This window comes from Periplaneta americana, chromosome 1 (assembly GCF_040183065.1).
Source record: "Periplaneta americana isolate PAMFEO1 chromosome 1, P.americana_PAMFEO1_priV1, whole genome shotgun sequence".
Classification (NCBI taxonomy): domain Eukaryota; kingdom Metazoa; phylum Arthropoda; class Insecta; order Blattodea; family Blattidae; genus Periplaneta; species Periplaneta americana.
This window is the reverse complement of record NC_091117.1, coordinates 30,882,679-30,903,853: the sequence shown is the minus strand read 5'-3', so window position 1 is coordinate 30,903,853 and position 21,175 is coordinate 30,882,679. Positions and strand designations below refer to the sequence as shown.

Sequence of the window (21,175 nt, the reverse complement as noted above, 5' to 3'; positions counted from 1 at the left end):
CAAAAAAATTTGGATTGATATTATTTAAAAAAATAAACTATTCATTGAAAGATTTTGCTATATGTTGTTCATATGAGAGAAATTTACATGCATAGAAACTTTCATTAAGATGTCTTAAGTACGTTTTTGAATTATGTAAACACTGCCCGGCTGAAAAATAGTCTAAAAATATTTCGTAATATTAAAAAAAATAACTATTGAGTTTTTAAAAACATTAAAATTATTTATCTATGTACAGATGGTGTATATTAAACATGTCAATTTTTGTTTCCAGAGGAGCTTTAGATTCTGAGAAAAAAATTGAAATATTATAGTAAAATTATAGTACTAGCGAAAGGTATACCTTCCTCAAAGTTTTATAATGGGACATTTTCAATAATTGATGAGATATCTATTTTTAAATTATTCATTATTGTTTTGTTTGTTTCCTCCTCACAACCAAGAAAATGTTAAACTTCCATATTCTGGGGTTTTACGCACTTGCTGGCCGAGAGCTGAACACTGGTAGTAGGGTGCAGTAAACTCTGTATTTCCATTTAAAATATATTACGCTCGCCACATTTTTTGTCAGTTTATCGGGTCACTGTAACCATGGACTGATGTTCAGTTTTCTTAGCAATGAAAAATATTAAGCAGTTGAAAGGTGGAAATTATGATTTATATTAAGATTGATGGAAAATAAAACGAAATGATAAAAAAGAAAGTTATAAAAGTCAATAAGAATTCCAGATAATTATTTTTAATTACCTCAAATTTGCGAAAAATGGCATAGCGGACAAAAAAGGCAAAAAAAAATTGCAACATAAAAATTACATGAATTGCTTTGTTATAACATAAAATGAATTATTGTACTGAAGGACATTGTTTCGAAGTTAAAAGAAAAATAATGATATTTCATCAACATCCGCCGCCTACTTAGGCCTATGTTAATTTTCGTACTTACCCAACCTGACGTCAGAAGACGTATTGTGTCTTTCGTTTCGTGTGATTAACACGACACTGGGCCTAATTTGGTGCTAATGCGGGTTATTACATGACGATTATGTAACCCACATGTAAAACTAATGATAGAGTTGTCCTTTGAAGTTCAAGATGCAATATAACATTCCTTGTGAATGCTATCACTCGCGGAGTTCTTAACTTGCTGTTAGAGTTGCCAGCTAGGCTATATTTTATGTCAAATTATATAAATAAATTGCTTTGTTTAGAGATAAATTGCTGGAGTCTGAATATTAAGCAACAATACGTGTGATTTCATTTTAAGCAGAGGATATATATATATTTTTTTACTTTCTAAAGTGGCTGACTTTACATTCCTTATCGTTTCCAATGAAACTTTTCATAATAGACGTCCATTTATAACTGACAGTTTCAAATTTCCAGTCAGATTTACATATGCTTTTTTGGGAAATAACTTCTCCGTAGAGAACATTTCAAATAACTTACTTGGATACTTAAGTTCGCAGACAAGAGTTTTAAAGTTACTTATTATTTTCTCGTTTTCATAATTTACTTTAATTACTTTTCGAATTGACAATGTGTATGTATGTATGTATGTATGTATGTATGTATGTATGTATGTATGTATGTATGTATGTATGTATGTATGTATCTATTTGGCTTCACGTTTTCAAAATTTATCCGCATTTCATCAGCTAAGTACAAGATCTCATAATAACAATTTACTCATTATACCCTACCACAAGACATCTTTATATTCTTCATCTTCCATAGTTTCAGTTGCTAGAAATTGGAACTCGCTACCGAGTGATGTAGGGGGTTGTTGGACAATAACTTCATTTAGGTCAAAATTACATAAATTCTTACTTAACAAATTAACTGCTGATTAATATTTATTACATATAATGAAACTAACATCTGTCCATTCTTATTATTATCATTAATTTCTCTAAATAGATTTACAAAACCTCTAATGACAATTACATTAATATTCTCATTATAGAAATATATATATATATTTTTTTTTTCTCCCTGTAACATAGTTATAGTAAGCTTATATTAAATTAATTTTCATCATTTTACTAGCTATCTCAAATCTCAAATTAATTATAATTGATTGAATTAAATTAGCTCATAAATTAAGTTACTACTTTATCTTATAGGTTTATCTAAATTTAAATAAATATGTAGTCTACTAGTCGTTAAAACTAACTGAAGAATATTGCTGGATAATCTTTTAAGTGTAGTGTAAATATTCGCAATTTAAATATGTATTGTATTGATTAAGGTTGGATGAGTGGAAGAGAAGGCCTTATGGCCTTAACTCTGCCAGCGAAAATAAAACATTATTGTTATTATTATTATTATTATTATTATTATTATTATTATTATTATTATTATTATTATGTATGCATGCATTCATGTAGTGTCACACTTCACACAAAGCACTTCATTAGTCAGTTCCTTAATTCTTTTTTTCCCATGGTCCGCAGGAGATGCTTTTCCTATAGCCATCCTTTTATTTCATCCTTTTGGCTTCTTGACAACAGCTTATGTTACTACTTAGGCCTGTAGTACGTCCCAAGTAGACTATTCGAAGCTCCCACGTGTACTACCTTATTTGCAATTCGCACGTTTACCTTTTCTATTTTTTACGATAACCATATTCTTCGACTTGTTTGCATTTATCATTCCGTACTGCTGACAGTTGTCATTTAGCTTCAGTAGCACATTCCTTAGTACTTAAGCAGATAGAGTGTCCAGAAATCCTTACTATGACTTACAAGAGACACCTCCAGTGTAGTTGGCCAGTGTTCGATTCCCGGCGGGGTCAGAAATTTTCATGTAAAATTTCTACCTCGGGACTAGGAGAGATGGCGGTGCACAACTTCTAATCATTAAATTGTGCACCAATATGCCTGGGTTAAATTCCAAATCTCTCCGCTGTACATATGAAGAGAAGGTATATGTCACTGTTGATAGTGTTTCGTCCGTCGGATGGGGACGTTAAATCTGGCGGCCCCCTTGGTGCTATTCGACAGGAGTAGGCTACGTGCCGGCACCGCGTTTCCCCTTCTCCCTTCCTCACCATCATCATCCTCATCCATTCCCTACACTACACTTACACGAACACTTACACATACACTCACTCTAGTACACGACATAACTCTTCACAGATACACATCATTCATAACGTGGCCCGCCGAAGTGGTGTGCAACTTGAAAATGGGTCACAGTCCTGCCATCTATCCGCAGTATGTAGACCTCGAATCACGCTAAGTGAAATGGGTAGGCATTACACACACACACACACACACACACACACACACACTTACAAAAGACAGAAAGTAGAATATTTCGTTATCTTCTTTATTCACTAGAAGAAAGTTACGTCATCAGTAACATGCTCCTATAGCCCTTTACTCCTGATTATGATATTCATTCATTCTTAGTTTTCTGCCCAGAGTAGGTCTTTCACTGGAAACCCAGAATTCTTCAATCTTTCCTATTTTCCACGTTCATTTTATTCTCCGCGGTTATGATATTGTAATGTTCAATTTTTATAGGAGGCAGATGTTGAGTGAACCACGAAATAAAAAACGGGCTCTCAAGTGTTGTCGGAAAAATTCCCCATTAAAATGGGACACACTCACGGACAGGAGAACGCGAATTCGATTATGCGCACTGTTCAAAACATACAGAGGTGAGCCTGCCTGGAGAGAAATAAAAAATAGATTGCAGCCGCCAAATTACTCTTCAAGGAACGACCACTCATATAAATTGAGGGAAAGAAGACAGAGGACGGACACTGGAAAGTTTTATTTTCTCAATCGCACTATCAGGGACTGAAATGCTTTACCTGCACACTTACTAAAGGCTTTACAATAACCAAAAATGTATTTAAAAGTAGGTTTAAGGACTTTACTAATAGACGGTAATTATACACAGTATTTAAAGGGTGTAATTGATATTTTGTTATTGAAGTGTTGTATCAGTGAAGAATTAGACTATGTTGTGTCAGTGAAGTGTGTTGTATCAGTGAAGAATTATGTCGTGTCAGTGAAGTGTGTTGTGTAAGTGAAACGTGTTCCTGTCAGTGAAGCTTTATAGTTTATAGTGGCAGTGCAAAGTATTTGAACAGTGAAATGTTTTTGAAGTGTTAGTGAAATCAGGATAGAATCAGTGAAATGTGTCGTAGTTCCAGTGCAGGAGTGAGTTGACAGCGAAATGAGTGTAGTGTTGAAAGGTACTTGTGCAGATATGAACATATCATACTCGTGGGTTTTAGTTCGAACTTAGGGTTAAGACACAAATTAGATTTACTTTAAATGTTATTTTAAGTGATCGTGCTTCATTTAATTTAGGATGTTCCCTGTTATTATTATTATTATTATTATTATTATTATTATTATTATTATTATTATTATTATTATTATAAATTATTGTTAGTATTAATTATTAGTATTATTATTAATTGTATTTTTATTAATTGTGTTTATTATTGTCATTATTGAGTGTAATTAGTTACCACTGCCACCGGGTATATACCCATTGCAGTGTGAATAAATACATACATACATAATTTTGAAATAGTAAGGAAATAAAAATCCAAACCTTCAATGAACTTCGAATTCCGTATTTTGCAGTCGTTCTTCAGCCTACTCCTAAAGCACATATTGGTATGGACAAATTAATGATTTATGTAATTTTAAAAAACGTGCTCCTCTTTAAGATTTCTTTTTTTCTTTAGCGACTAGTTCCAGGGTCACGAAGCCTGCGCCTTCAAGTCTTACCCAAGAACTGGTCCTTGAAATCATTTTATTCTACGACCTCTGCTTGGAGTCCCGACATATATTGATTTTTATTTATTTTGGTAACATGTTGTATTACATTCCTTCCGTATGTTTTTTCCCCGATTTCCTGATAAATTTAAAATTTTCTGCGACGTTTTGTGTATTTATAGTTCATGGATCGGAGAGTTGACCTGCGACTATCTAAATAATATTAATCTATAGACCTTCAGCGCTGTATTATTCCTTTCCCTGTCGTCACGTAAGGTTCTCCAAGTAAGAGCACAAAAAGTGAAACGTCATCCACTTGAAAGTGCCAACGCTGTGCATTTCCGAAAGTCTCTGCAGGGGTCCGGACTATCACCTGCTGCTTCGACATTCAATTATTCATACTTTACCGTTAATGGATGTCACTTCACCGCGGCTAGAGTACTACATACTAGATTCATAGAGGGGCAACTTCAAATATAAAGAAAATGTTTACAATTGAGGGAATAGTTATCGGTAAGCATTAGGTTGAGAACTGATTTGTATTGTCTTAGCTCCTGAAAACAGGATCAGAAAAGACTTAAGTTCCTAGGATTGAATCTGACTTCTGAACAAAACAAGAGAAAGAGAGAGAGAAGAATAGAATAAAGTTGAGGAGAAGAAGAAGAAGCGGAAGTAAGAGGAGGAAGAGCAGAAAGAGGAGAAGTAGAAGTAAGGTGACGAAAAACAGAAAGAGAAGGAACATATGTAAGAGGAGGAAGTGAAGAATGTGGAAGAGCAGAAAGAGAAGAAGCGGAAGTAAGAGGAGGAAGAGCAGAAAGATGAGAAGTAGAAGTAAGGTGATGAGGAACAGAAAGAGAAGAAACAGATGTAAGAGGAGGAAGCGAAGAATGTGGAAGAACAGAAAGAGAAGAAGCGAAAGTAAGAGGAGGAAGAGCAAAAAGAGGAAAAGTAGAAGTAAGGTGATGAAGAACAGAAAGAGAAGAAACAGATGTAAGAGGAGGAAGTGAAGAATGTAGAAGAGCAGAAAGAGAAGAAGAGGAAGTAAGAGGAGAAAGAGCAGAAAGAGGAAAAGTAGAAGTAAGGTGATGAAGAACAGAAAGAGAAGAAAAAGATGTAAGAGGAGGAAGCGAAGAATGTGGAAGAGCAGAAAGAGAAGAAGGGGAAGTAAGAGGAGGAAGAGCAGAAAGAGGAGAAGTAGAAATAAGATGATGGAGAACAGAAAGAGAAGAAACAAATATAAGAGGAGGAAATGAAGAATGTGGAAGAGCAGAAAGAGAAGAAGAGGAAGTAAGAGGAGGAAGAGCAGAAAGAGGAAAAGTAGAAGTAAGGTGATGAAGAACAGAAAGAGAAGAAACAGATGTCAGAGGAGGAAGTGAAGAATGTGGAAGAGCAGAAAGAGAAGAAGAGGAAGTAAGAGGAGGAAGAGCAGAAAGAGGAAAAGTAGAAGTAAGGTGATGAAGAACAGAAAAAGAATAAACAGATGTAAGAGGAGGAAGTGAAGAATGTGGAAGAGCAGAAAGAGAAGAAGCGGAAGTAAGAGGAGGAAGAGCAGAAAGAGGAAAAGTAAAAATAAGATGATGAAGAACAGAAAGAGAAGAAACAGATGTAAGAGGAGGAAGAGAAGAATAAGGAGCAGAAGTAAGGGAAGGAAGAAAATAATGAAAAGCAGAAATAGAAACTGAAGAAAGGGGAGGAAGAGAAGAATGGTGTAGAGGAGAAGCGGAAGTAAAAGAAAGGTGGGAAGAGTGAAGAGCAGAAAGAGGAGAAGCAGAAGTAAGATAAGGAAGAGAAGTAGAAATAAGAGAAGAATGAGGAGGATAACAAGCAGAAGGAAGAGAAGATGAGGAAGAGGAGAAGCAGAAGTAAAATAAGGGAGGGAAGAGTGGAGCAGAAAGAGGAGAAGCAGTAAGAGAAAAAAGAGAAGAATGAGGAAGATGAGAAGTAGAAGTAAGAGAAGCATGGTAATTAATCATTAATTTGTTTTCAGCCATGTTAGTGATATTTTTTTTTATTATTAAGGGTTATTTCCTAATGTTGGTTGGTTTCTAATGCTCGTTGTTCCTGAAATGTTGTAGGATATAATATTTTTATAACTTTTCATAACCTACACTGATCAATTTTGCAGTAAGTTACTTAATAATTTATTAATACATTGGTAAGGTAATATTTTCTTTTGGATCCGTTTCTGTCCATTGTATAAATATACAGGGTGTTTAAGAAATACTTTGACAAACCTTGGGGACAACTTTAATCAATTTAGAAACTCATAAAAATGAAAGTTTACGTTCAACGCGTTTCGAGGTACAATCCAAAAACTTAACTGAAATTTATAACCGTTAATAATATTCATTTTGTTAGATAATCGAATGATGTTATCGATACAAGTCTGCTGATGCAGCCATTGTATCCTAGATGGCTATGTGTTGCCAAGGAGTCCATGATCCGACGAGCGCATGCGTGTGTGGAAGCAAGAGGAGAACATTTTGAATATTTGTTAAGAGTTTCTGAATTGATTAAAGTTGCAACACTTGCTACCAAGCTGACAATATCTAACAGATGTTTCATTATGTTCTTTCATTAATAACTAAAAAAGTAAGGATTTTCGGATATATGACGTTTATATGAATGTTTTTCTTGACTTTGTGTGAGGAACATGCCTCCAAGGTTTCTCAAAGTATTTCTGAAACACCCTGTATAGTATCTCTAATTTTTGTCTAAATGTGTATTTTTCTTAAATTTAAAATATGTTTAGATCTTGCCTTTATTTTTTTATTAGGGATCTATCTTCTCTTGTGTAATTTTCAGAAGAACGGAGAAAATTTCATTTCAGTTTATGTAACATTTTTCTTTAATCTACCTTCTTTGTTATGCAATAATCTGAATCGTAGAGTAATATAGTAACTACTAAAACTTCATAGAATTTTGATTGTCTGTCTTTGGTTTCTTTTTAGTTCAATGCTCTATTTTTACACCTATTTCTTTAAATTGGATTACTTTAATAGTTATATCTAATTAATTAAAAAAAAAGAGATGTTATAATCCAAAGAGTTGAAATCGTTAACTTGATTGGTTATTCTATTATTCCTATTATTTAACACACTAAAGAGTGTGTATTTTCTCTGTCTTTTTCCATGGGATATCATTACCTTGATTTCTTTAGTTGGAGTTTAAATTATATTTTGTCAATAAGACAATCTGATTAAGTCTAAAAATTTTCTTCTACAATTCATCATCAGTTTTTGTCACAATTACTTGGTCATCTGCGTATTCTAATATCTTAAGAGAGAAATAATATATTTTATTCATTTGCTTGTAATATCAGGTGACAGCTAGGGGTCCAGAATATTAGGATTTTTTTTTTTTCAAAAGTTGTAGTTATTTTATTTTCAGTTTTAATTTATGGGGTATATGTGTCTGTGTGTTCTTATAAGTACACATGGTCATGCAGTATTATATGAAAGAGAATCTTTTATTAATTGGACAACAATCTCGCATAGGAACTCTACTGACAAGCTCAATAAATCTTGAAGGATTTTTAATGGGTATACCTCTTCAGCTCTAAACAAGAGACCGTAGGCTATAAGGAAATAAACATGATTTAGGAAAGAATATACAAAAGAAATAATAAGAAATGTATTAAATACATTTTATAATAAAATGTTGAATTTTTCTCTTGAGTATTTTATTATTGTGACTTGTTAATGCAGACTTATTTTTAAAAAGATAATTAGATTATAGTAGCCTATAGGACCAAAACCTGAGCTGTGTTTTAGACAAGAAGTTGTAAAACGTTTAGGTTCAATTAATGGATTTGCCCGGTTACTTCTATGTAGTAGACTACCATACAGCACCTATTTGTGTAAATTGAACGTGGAATTGTAATTTTTGTAAATGTATCGTATTAAAAATGATTTATAAATTTATTAAACACTGAATATCTTAAATTCTGATAAAATTAAATTAGGTTGATAGGAAACAGGTTCTGAGAAGCAAATTTGTATAATACGCTTTTGGAGCAAATTTTGAGGAGTAATGAATTATTTCACACAACTACTCCTCTATACTGCCGTAAAGAGTTGTGGATTATAATAAACCTTACTTACTTACTTACTTACAAATGGCTTTTAAGGAACCCGAAGGTTCATTGCCACCCTCACATAAGCCCGCCATTGGTCCCTATCCTGAGCAAGATTAATCCAGTCTCTATCATTATATCCCACCTCCCTCAAATCCATTTTAATATTATCTTCCCAACTACGTCTCGGCCTCCCCAAAGGTCTTTTCCCCTCTGGCCTCCCAACTAACACTCTATAAGCATTTCTGGATTCGCCCATACGTGCTACATGTCCTGCCCATCTCAAACGTCTGGATTTAATGTTCCTAATTATGTCAGGTGAAGGATACAATGCGTGCAGCTCTGCGTTGTGTAACTTTCTCCATTCTCCTGTAACTTCATCCCTTTTAGCCCCAAATATTTTCCTAAGAACCTTATTCTCAAAAACCCTCAATCTCTGTTCCTCTCTCAAAGTGAGAGTCCAAGTTTCACAGCCATACAGAACAACCGGTATTATAACTGTTTTTGCTGTGGTCGTGCCGGAGAATCAGTCCCATTCCGAGGCTTATTGTTAGGTTTCGTAACAAGGTGTTTTTTACGGTGATGGGTTGTTAGCCCTTCGCCCAACCCCCAAGCTGGAGGACCACCCCTTATCGGCTGTCCACAACTGCTTATTCAATATATTCGCAGCTACCCTCCATATATACATAAATCATACATTTGTAAAAATTAATGAAGGATAGATAATAAATTTATTGTATATTAGTTCTATGCAATCTGTTACATAGCTTAAAAATGTTATTTGTTTGTCCAGTCTTAAGTGTTAAACATTTATAATACCTAAATATTTTACTTTATCAGAAATTTTCATGAAGGGACATACACAGCTGCTAGGAATAATGCAGTCAGAATTATAATTTATTTTATTTCTATTAAAATTCGCACAGCATAGTAAGTTATACTGTAGTGTTGTAATTCTGATTCTGCAATAACTTATCTTCCATACTAGAAATCAATTTTATAATTTGCTGATCTTCAGAAGGGGCGAAAGGTGTTCTCCAGATCCGATTGTTTAAGGCTGTTAGCTATACCGTCCCCTTATCTGACCTTGCTAAATTATAGGTCACCAATCTTGCCATGTGGTCTAGCAGATGGTTGTTATTGTTATCTTCAATTTTCAGGATCAGCAATTCAGGTAGCAGGAGGTGTAACCGCACTAATGACAGCCTGGAGGGATGCAGGATAAACGGACAGACAGACGGAACCACGTGGAGAATCACTATTAATACAGCATTCTGTTTTCTATGGAATTTCGTTTTTTTTTACAGGATTTCGTCAGTTAGGGCAAATATTTCACCGACAAATAATCTCACGTGGATTTTAAATCGTATTTCTTCCAATAAAAATTGCATTTAAAACTTTTCTTTTAGTGATATAACGGACTTCGTTATCTCTATCGGATTTTCGATGTTACGACGATTTTTTACTTTGGAGTCTATTGAAATAATAGTAATATGCGTTACAAGAGCGGTATGTTGAAGTTTTCATGTTCGAGGAAAAGTTTGAAAAAGCGAAACGTAGTTGAGCTTTTTTAATTTCTGAGAATTGAAAGGAAACATACCGCTCGTGTATCGTACATTATTTTGTGCGAAGATCGTTTATTACACACCTGAAAGAGAAATTTCTAATTAGTTGCGATGAAATCTCTATCTTGGTTTCTGTTAAATGACGTCAAATTTGCAAAACAAAAATATCTATCTTCAACATTGTTGCTTTAAAATATTTTCTTTGTTTACTGTACTCCAGCAGGCCGTGATATACGTCTGTCTTTTTTTCCCCCAGTCTATGATGAATCTGGAATCTTGTTGAATTTTTCACGGCTTCCTTAATGTTACTTGCATCACGAAATGCAGTAACTTTAGTGGAGTTGTAGAGTTTACTTAATTTTTGCAAATATTTAAAAACAATAATTAAGAGTGCAATTTAGGTGAAATTGTAGTGGTAAGTTTCCAATTTATAATTATTACTATATTGAACGTCTCTAAAAGTAATATGTTAAAAGCTTAAAGCAGTAAAATCAATATGTCATTTAAGCGGCAAGAAGAGGGAAATTGTTATGTGTGTTAGGTTGGGAATACTGAATGTGGAATTTTAGACTTTCCGCGGATTGATTTTGTGCTGAAACCAAGCAAATACGCACGATCTCGCACAAAGGAATACCTCGTTGTACAGTCCCGGGAGAACACCAGAAATAGACTATTCGTTGTTATCTGAGCTTAGTTACACCCACTAAAACAAATAGGCTATGTTATCTTAAAGAATAATCTGTCAAGGCTGGTTCACAATAAACTGGAAACGAGAATAGGAACGAAAACGAAAACGGTAAAATTGTTAAAATGTGTGCATTTAAATATGAGCATTCACAATTAACGAAAAGCTTGCCGGGATCGGGAACGGAGAGTTGGCCAAGTTTCAACTTCGGCGTTCACATTTCCGATCACAACCCACTAGATTCATTCTATTGCCATCTAAAAGCTATTTTGTCGTCGTATATTTTGTAGCAAGAAGACTGTGACATAACCTATGCATTATTTTGTTGTGTGCTGTGCATCATGGAGCAAGTTTTATTTGATGAGATTCTAATATTGAGTGTTGAGGAAAATCCTCACGTTTACGAAAAGCGGCGCGCCTCGTATAAAGATGAGAAATAGCTGCATCTTTGAACACCGATCGTAAGTGAATCATATTTTATTACTGTATTGGTTGTATTACACACTACATATTCATGCTTCAATTCAATAACTATTGTTGTGTTCATTTTTGTTCTATTACAAATGTTTCTTCTCTAATTATTTTACGTCATGGTGGACTTAAAATACGTTGTCATAATAAAGATGCATGGGCATATTTTTAGTACCGTACCTAATGAAATGTTTCAGTTGAAATTTCGAAGTTGGTTAACCTATGTTTCTGTTGGCTGCCTTGTACTCATGAAAGAACGCCATTGATCAATTATACACAAATAACATCAGATGCATAATATCGACTTTACATATCGTTACTGACTTGCATATCGATATGCATAGTCGTCTACGTTCTCGGTTTATTGTGAATCAAACATTTTCATATTCACGTCCTCTGCTTCTCGTTTTCATTCTGGTTCTCGTTCCCGGTTTATTGTGAACCAGCCTTCGCAGTTCTGTGGTGTTTGGTCAAAACATGATAACTCCCAAAAACTTGTTTTGAGATACCAGCATTTTTATTTTCACTTTTCCTATACAAATCATAATTACACACTAGTAGTTTACATACAAATGTGAATCAAAATAAGATAAGATTAGATAGAGATATCACGACTATACCAAAGAAAAGAGAACTGTTTTTATATAAGGCTGCGCTTTCAGCTAAAGAGGCCATTTTCAGAGTTATCATCTTCTGACCAAACACCATAGAGTTCTTATAACTTAGAGTCTTTCTTCTCACAGAATAGAACACAAAACATCCTATTTTTAGGGTTTTCTTATCTTGACCATTTACGACGGTGTTATTTTCTGCAATATTTTACTGTTCAAAATGTCTTCAACTAATAGTCTAGATAGAACAATTTCTGTACACCACTCGTAGTATTCTAGTTTTTGAGACAAATACTTCGCAAATAATTACATAACTTTGATTTTTAATGCTAATATTGCTGTATAATGTTTTCTGTTTGAGATTTTGCGAATTCTCTTATCTTTTCGACCTGCTACTACGGTTATAAATTCATAATATCTACAGCACTTTTCTCTGAATCAATTAAGAATTATTCCATAACTGACCATCTAGATAATAAAGTTCGTTCAGAATAAGCTACTCGCGTTCTAAATCTAATTTTGTGTTAAATCGTCTCATACTGTTTTTTATTCAATTTTTTCATGCTGAATTGTGTTTAAAACTATTTATTTTATGAAATAATTTCTTAGCTCCGAAATAACTTCGTCATACATTGGCGATGGTATCTGTTAGGATTCCTTGGTTTTATTTGCCAGGAATAATATCTCAGACTGTTATTCTAGACATAGGCCTACAATTACAGACACTACTCTTGTCCTGAGCCTAGTCTTAGGACAATAATTATTTATCCAAGAAATGTCAGTCGTTTTTGTCCACATTATATACTACCTAAACATTTTCTACTAGTGATATTACAAGTTGTCATATTGACGATCGGGATAAGAACTGAAATAAACTACTCCTTTTCAGAGTATAATAACGGAGACAAATAATTAGCTAAGAATTATTAGTCATATTTATTTCTATTAAATTGTATTAAACATTTTTGTATTAGTGCTATTAAGGATTCTCTTAGCGTTGACGATAGTATATTTGTTAAGATACTTTCTTTTTACTTGTCAGAAAGTATCTCAGACTGACATTGTAAACATAAAATGATAGAAACTACTTTCGTATTGAAAAATCGGTCATTTTTATTCATATTAAGGAGGAGGCACACCAATGGACTGCAAAAATTTAGTGGAATTCGGCACACCAATAGACTGCAAAAATTTAGTGGAATTCGTTTATTTTTATAGCTCAGCTACTATAAAAGCTGAATGAACAAAACTTTTCGTGCTTAATATACAAACATTACACTTTATAAAACACTATTCAGAATATTAAAATAGCTAATAATTATGTGTAAAAATAACATCAAATTTGCATAATTTTTTTACAACCGTAAAGCATTCACATAATAAAATCTATAATTAATTAAATATCTGCACGATTATTTTACAGAAATGTTCTAAAGGCCAACAGCAACAACATAATCTAAGATCTTTTACCTATTCTTTTATGAAATATTTTGTTGTTATTAAAATATTTTAGAAAATTTAATATTGGCGGTAACGATTAAGACAAAATATATATTTCTTGATCCTAGACTATGTTGGTGATGTAGGTCTTTAAAACTTTCCAGTAAAAGAATCATTCAGACATTTAATTAATTGCATATTTATTTATTGTGTAAATTCTTTACGGTTGTAAAAAATTATGCAAATTTGATATTATTTTTACTGGTAATTATTAGCCATTTTAATATTCTGAACAGTGTTTTATAAAGTGTAATGTATGTATAGTAGGCATTAAAGCATGAAAAGTTTTGTTAATTTAGCTTTTATAGTAGCTGAGATATAAAAAGGAAATTAATTTCACTACATTTTTCCAGTCCAATGGTGTACCTGCCCCCTTGGTACTATGTAAACATTTTCTATTAGTGATATTAGAACTTGTCATATGGACAATCCGAATATGAATTGAAATAAGTTACACCTTATCAGAGCCTAATAACAGCGATAGATTATTAGAAAGATAAGCCCGAAAAATCTCTAATTGGCAAGACCCTCCTACTTGTTGGTAGGGTTGGCTCTAGAATTTCATCGGGGTGAGATGGACAGATGATGAGTTAAGAATAAATATTAGTCATTTATTGCTATGAAATTACATTAAACATTTCTTTTATTAGTGCTATTAACGATTTTGTAGCTTTTGCTTTTTCAGTCCGTCATGAAGATGATATTTGATACTAATTCCCTTTAAATATTCATAATGGAACCCGTATTCATAGGATAATTCAATTACAAACTATTCTTGATATCAACCTACACATTAGGGCGTACATTTCGCAAATAATGGTCGGTCATATTTATTCCTATAAAATAGCATTTATATAAAATTTATCATGGTGATATTTCAGGCTTTGATACTTTTCCGATCTTTCCATGGCGATCATAGGCCTATTTGTTATGATTAGAGACCGGATATTTTGCAAAATGCCTTTCATTACTGGGTTGACGTTATGTCAAATTTGTATAATTCAATTTACCTACTATATTTATGAGCAGAGGCCAACTTTTATTTCACCTATTTTTGCCTATTCAATCTTTTCTGCCTATTTTAAAAATAAGTGCCCATTTTTGCCCCTTTGCATTTCAAAAATAAATTGAAAGTATATTTATTTTTTTACTACTTTTAAGTTATTTTAACAGCCAACATTTCAATTGCCTTCAACTTACTCCTAAATTGTGTAAGATTATTAATGACTATCATAGTGGTAATCCTTCATAGAACTCATTTTATTATACAATCTGAATTACCAGCACGCCTAAAATCTTCTCCGCCCACTTAAATCATAGCTTCTGGATCTTCCTTTGAGACAGTACCGGCTCATTCATAAAACTCTCTCTGCACTTAAAGAATCGTGTAGGTACAAGCGCAATAAAATGTGCTAAATTGCAGATTTAGTTGCTGAAAATCGGAAGTGTTTCCGCATTAATTTTTGAAATTCTAATTTCGCTGCTTCTGTGGGAAATGTTAGAAAAAATTTAGGCTATCTTAAACATCTCAGTTGTGGTAGACGAAAGCTCGTCTACATTAGCTTGCTTCATACATACTTCAGTTAATGTGGAACGATCTTTTTTCTGTGATGAAATGTGTTCTATCCGATAGAAGGTAGAGTAAGTTATAAGTTATAACATCAGAAAATCTAAAATTGTACCTTGTTGTAGATTAATAGCCTATACAGTTAATACCAAAGTACAGTATTTGCATGAATTCCCTACCTCTAAACTAGCTAATAAAATATATCACGCTTTTTTAATTACATTGTCTCTTTCATGTGTAATTGCAAATTGTCTGCTCATTGTTCTTTTCTTAAATTTACAGTGCCTTTTTCATGTTTCTAAATGCCGTTTTTGCACCTGTTTCAAGTATTATAAATGTGTAAACAACAAGGCTCCAGTTATGAAGATATTTGTTACTATCTATTTGTTCTTGATAGTCAGAAAATAACCCACAATTATTAATAATTCCTTTACAATCTATTCCTGATATGAGAGTTCACATTAAGGCAAACTCTCCACAAAGAATGGTCAGTCATATTTATTCCTATAAAATAACATTTAAAATAAAGTTTATGGTCTAGCGATATTTCATGACATCGATAATTTTTCGATTTGTTTATGCCGATCGTATTTGTTATGATATGAAGATTGTATTTGCTATAAACTTAGGCTATTCGTATTTGCTCTTATAGTCGGTAGAGAACACATAAAATTCATAATTCTGTAGATCCAAAGCAAAAGATGATAGCCTACTATGTCAGTTTTTGACGAAAATATACTTTTGCGATTACTATCTTGTGCATCCTGATGGTGTTTTTATTGTGGCTAAGGATGACATGTATATCTCTAGCCTATTATTTTTCTCTCTAATCCGTTGTTATGAAACATGATTACTATGGTTTTACACTGTCGTTCACAAATTAAATGCTCCTTCCTGAAAAATTGCACGAAATGACATCACATTTTGCCTTGGAGCCATAGAATTCAGTTACAAATTACTATCGATATGAGCGTACACATGAAGACGAACATTTTATAAAGAATGGAAAGTCATATTTTATTGCTATGAACTAGTATTAATATCAAGTTTATCGTAGCGATATTTCATGGTTTCAATAATTTTTCCACCAGTTCATGGCAATCAATAGTGACATATTGTCTATGGAACTTGCTGATGTATCAAGTAGGGTTGTTGATTGGTGTAGTGCGAATAACCTTATGATTAATTCTAACAAAACTGTTAAATTAAACTTTGGTATTAATCGTCTTACTACTGTTAGTAATACTGCTGTTAGGTTTCTTGGCATCTTTCTTGAGCCTAGAATGGGATGGAAAACTCATGTTGACTATGTTGCTAAAAAATTAAGTAAAGGCCTATATATGTTAAGGTTGTTAAGGAATAATTTACCTAACAAGGTATTGTTTACAATATTTCATAGCCATATACAAAGTCATTTAAATTATGGTATTATTCTTTGGGGTCACCATACTTCTGCTCAAGCTCTTTTCATATTACAAAAGAAAGCTTTAAGATTAATTTATGGAGTACCAAATACGACTCATTGTAAACCTCTTTTTATAAGGTCACAAATCTTGACATTGCCGTCTATGTATGTATTGGCCTGTCTTCTTTACATTCGGAATAACATTAATAATTACATAGCATGTACTTCTGTTTATAAATATTCTACAAGAAATAATACAAATTTATATATTGACAAATGTAAATACAGTATTACTCAAAACAGTTTTCTATTCTTTGCTTTTAAATTATTTAATAGTCTACCTGTTGATATAAGGAATCTTCCATTCCGAGTGTTTAGGACACGAATTAGGACTATATTATTGGCAAATCCATTGTATGATGTCGATGAGTTTTTTAATATTCATGTATCTTAATTTGTATCCATTGTATGATATCATGTATTTTAAATTGTATATGACGATGCCATACACGTTCCACATGTTTTTGCAAAATAAACTATCTATCTATCTAATCTTATTATTTTGTTATGGTATGAAGATTATATTTACTACAAAATTTCCTTTTAATAGCGAGGAAAAATCTATATTCATAATTAAATTACGAAGTACTTTTATATGAGAGTAAACATTAAGGCGAACATTTCGCAAGTCATATTTATTCCTACAAAATAGTATTAATATAAAGTTTATCGTAGAGGTATTTCTGGCTTAAATCATTTTTCGATCAGTTCATGGCGACCTTATTGTTTTGTTATGGTTTGAAGATTATATTTACTATAATATTTCCTTTTAATAGTGAGAAAAGAATCCATATTCATAATTCAATTACAAAGTACTTTTATATGAGAGTAAACATTAAGGCAAACAGTTCGCAAGTAATATTTATTCCTACAAAATAGCATTGATATAAAGTTTATCGGAGAGGTATTTCTGGCTTAAATAATTTTACGATGTGTTCATGGCGATCATATTTGTTATGAATACGATATTTTATTTATAATGGGAAGGGAATATCTGATACTGAGGGTCAAGCAAGTACAGCTGACGTGAGCCAGTTCTTCCTGACAAGCGCGAGCTCAGTGAGCCGATCTTACCTGGAGGTCCTCCCAGGCCTGCCGCGAAGGCCGCTGCCGCCGCCGCGGGCCCCATGGCGGACGTCGCCCCCGGAAACATGGCGCCGGGGTAGTGCCCCACGAGGGTGGAGGTGGCCCAGGAGTTGGGCTGGTGGTGCGCGGCTGGGTGGTGGTGCTGCAGGCCTGCGGAGTACGCCGCCGCCGCCGCCGCCAGGGCCGAGAACGGCGTGGGGCGCACCGGGGTGACCATGCCGGCCCCCGGCGTGTGGCCGCCCGCCAGCATGAAGCCGCCGAGCCTCGAGGGGGGCGGCGTCATCGGCGTCGGCGTCGATGTCGGCGTCGGGGTATTCACGGGGGAATTAGAGTCTCTGAGGACCTCGACGTCCACCACACTGCCCTGCCCCGACTCCGCGTCCTCGTCATCGTTCAGTTCGTCCTCCGAGGACGTCAGAGGGTGCTCCGACTGGTACGGCGCCGTCGTCTCAAGAGGCGGCGACTGTGATAAGAACGACGGCGACGACCTGCGTCGCGGGGGAGACGGCCGGGTGTCCGCGAGGAGGGCGGCGACGCTGAAACTTATGTGGCTTGGCCGCGAGTTGGTGGTTTGCTGGTGGTTGCTGTGGCTCGCCGGCGGCACTTGCGGCGCCGGTGGTTTGGTCGTTGCCTCGTCGCCGGAGTCCAGGTGCATCGCGGAGTCCATCTTGGCGGCGGCCGTCGAGGAGATGCCGCCCCCGCCGGTTGCCGCCCCCGCGACTCCGCCCCCCGTGGCCACCCCGACGTGCTTGTCCTTGGAGGAGAGTTGCTGCTGGTGGTGGTGGCTCAATTTCAACACGGTCATGCTAGCAGCGGGGGATTCCTCCAGCATGGAGCGTAGCGGCAGCGCGTCGGATCCTTACGACACTGCACTCATGTTACCACACGCTAACGCACACGCCGAGATCAGGTCCCTTGATTTTTTTTCTTCGTGGGGTGGGGGTTGCAACCCCTTTCTCCTCTCCCGGTCGCACGAACTCTAGCACCCGTCGCGGGAGAGGCCCAGACCAGTACTGTCGGCGGGCCAGCGCGGTGCTGCCTGCAGTCCGTGGAGCGAGCGAGAGCGTCAGTCCGGAGCGAGACGGAGAACTCACTTCAGGGGCGGCTCCCGTGGGAGGAGCCAACTCCTCTCCGACTCCGCCCCTCAAATTCACTTCGTTTTTAATGAGATCCACTCTTTAGAAAACGGTTTTACAGCCAATAGCGAGTCGACGTTACAAAAACATCCCCTTTCTCGCTTTTTTATTGTTATTAGCTTTTTTTGTCATGCCTCCTTCCCCATCCCCTCTTGTTAACTTGTTTGATAAATTACATATGGCCGTGGTGAAGTGGGTTCGGCGTTACATCTGTGTAAAGCGTTTATTTACGGTTTAATTATATAATGTATTGTTGTGGTGGACTTGGTCGCATATAATGGGTCTATTTCGATGTACAAAGTACAAAGGACATAATGTTATTGTGGACATCGATATGAGCGCTCCTGTCACAGAGATTTATGCCCGCAAAAACTCCGCCAGCCTCGAATTTGGTGCTCGATTGAAACTTTTCGAGAGCCAGACTTCCAGCCACGCGAGAAGTCGAAAGGACGGGGTTCGCGACCCGATGTGACTGAAGTGAACAACATATTACACTAGAGTCCAGTCATTGAAAAATAAAATTTGTGATGTATTCAAGGGATAGAGCCAGAGCTCTCTACCCGACGGAGGTAAAATTATAGCTAGTGTGTTACGTTTAAATAGGCCTATAATAGCTTATTATTCTGACGTAACTAAGGATTATTTGTAGATCGATTTTAGCACAAAATGTAGGTCTACTTACTGTTTACATTCTTGCATCTTTTTCAGTAGCAGGAGCTGTGTAAGATTAGCAACAAAGCAATTCGTTTGGGGGGGGGGGGGATAAGAATTTTGTCGTGTGGAATTTTCATGACAATTCTTACCGTAATTATTGTGATGGGGGATTAGAGAAAATTTGAATTCTTGAAGAAAAAGTTAATTGCATGGCTTAATATTATAACGTTGATTTTAATATAGTACATTATGCAACGAGCCTATAATGGTAGTAATTAAGACGCGAGTATGTTTGTTTATGAAACGAGCGCAAGCGAGTTTCATAATTTTCATATGAGCGTCTTAATTACTATTATAGGCAAGTTTCATACGACTTTTTATGCTCGACCATATTTCTAACTTGAAATTATTAAGTATTCATGTTATGGTTATGTAAGTGAGGAGTGGAACTGACCTGAATTGTGAGATGTGCGCAGACGCGAAAGTATTGATTTTTTCCGAAACACGAATGTCATTGACCTTGATATAATCTAGAGAATAACATGAACATTAGGCTTGTTATAACCTGGAAATTGATTTAGAATTGAAAAACGAGGTGACAAATTGAATTTATTTGAATATTATTTACAATTAACGCTAATTATTACAGTAACACAACATAATCTTCTGCGACAGTATTGAATTTCCAGTCTCCGTGACTTTTCGCTAATTGTCTTTCGATTGCATATCCGAGAATAATCGATACTTGCGGTTTTATAATGGTACAATCAGTACAAAGGTGATTTCTCGTTGGCTGAACAACTGAATTATAATGAATAGGTGTACTTTAATGAGGTGCATTAAAAGGCTACTACCAGATGTATAATTACTACATTTCGGCATGGTCGAGCATAAAATATATTTTTAAACATTAGCCTACATTTAAACGTTAATTTTTGTAAAATTGATAGCAGGCAATTATAAAAAAAAATACTTCAAATGTTACATGTTAAACCTTTTTCTTTTACCTTCTTCATACTTCTGACAACGCTAATCGTCTAATCGTCCTTGTTGTTATTTTCCATTAATTGTCTAGAAATGTGTAATAGAGAATGTTCGACAGTTCCAGTACTTAGGCCTACTATAAGATAAGCGAATAAATTACATCTGTACTCTAATGTAGGCCTATAAGTTGTGAGATTTTACTGCCGAAAGCTGGCGCGCTGAATCATCCCTAAGAGGGCTGTTATTTGTTCATATCACTTTTCAATCAGCGCCGTAGCCTATTAATTAAAACGTGTTGCCAAATGTATAGGCCTAGCAGTTACTTTTACTTAAGCCAGTGATGTCAAGGCAAGCGCATTTTTCTGACCTTGACGTCATGCGCGGGTATCAAGCGCTAAGTATGGAAAGAGAAAGGGTTGCGTGTATGAATAAGCAGCCTGTTGGATTAAGAAAACAGTGGTGCACAAACTTCAAACGGAACGTGAAATTTTATGTCGTTATTTTTAGGCCTATATGGCTTCTTTCTGTTTGATATTATCTATATTGTCTGTAAAACAAAAGTACTAATACCAATTTCTTAATATTGCAGTTGTGTTTTAAACTTTAATAACATAATAATGAGTTAAGAAGGAAT

At 35.1% G+C, this 21,175-nt stretch overlaps 1 protein-coding gene across 1 annotated transcript in view; it reads right to left on the bottom strand.

Moving 5' to 3' along the window:
* Positions 1-18,804, bottom strand: part of LOC138694400 (muscle segmentation homeobox-like) — a 284,695-nt gene extending 265,891 nt beyond the window's left edge. The window contains exon 1 of the mRNA XM_069818095.1: positions 17,756-18,804. Within this exon, the coding sequence (XP_069674196.1) occupies positions 17,756-18,599 (844 nt within the window). The 5' untranslated portion in view covers positions 18,600-18,804. The remainder of the gene's footprint in view (positions 1-17,755) is intronic.
* Positions 18,805-21,175: the final 2,371 nt, after the last annotated feature.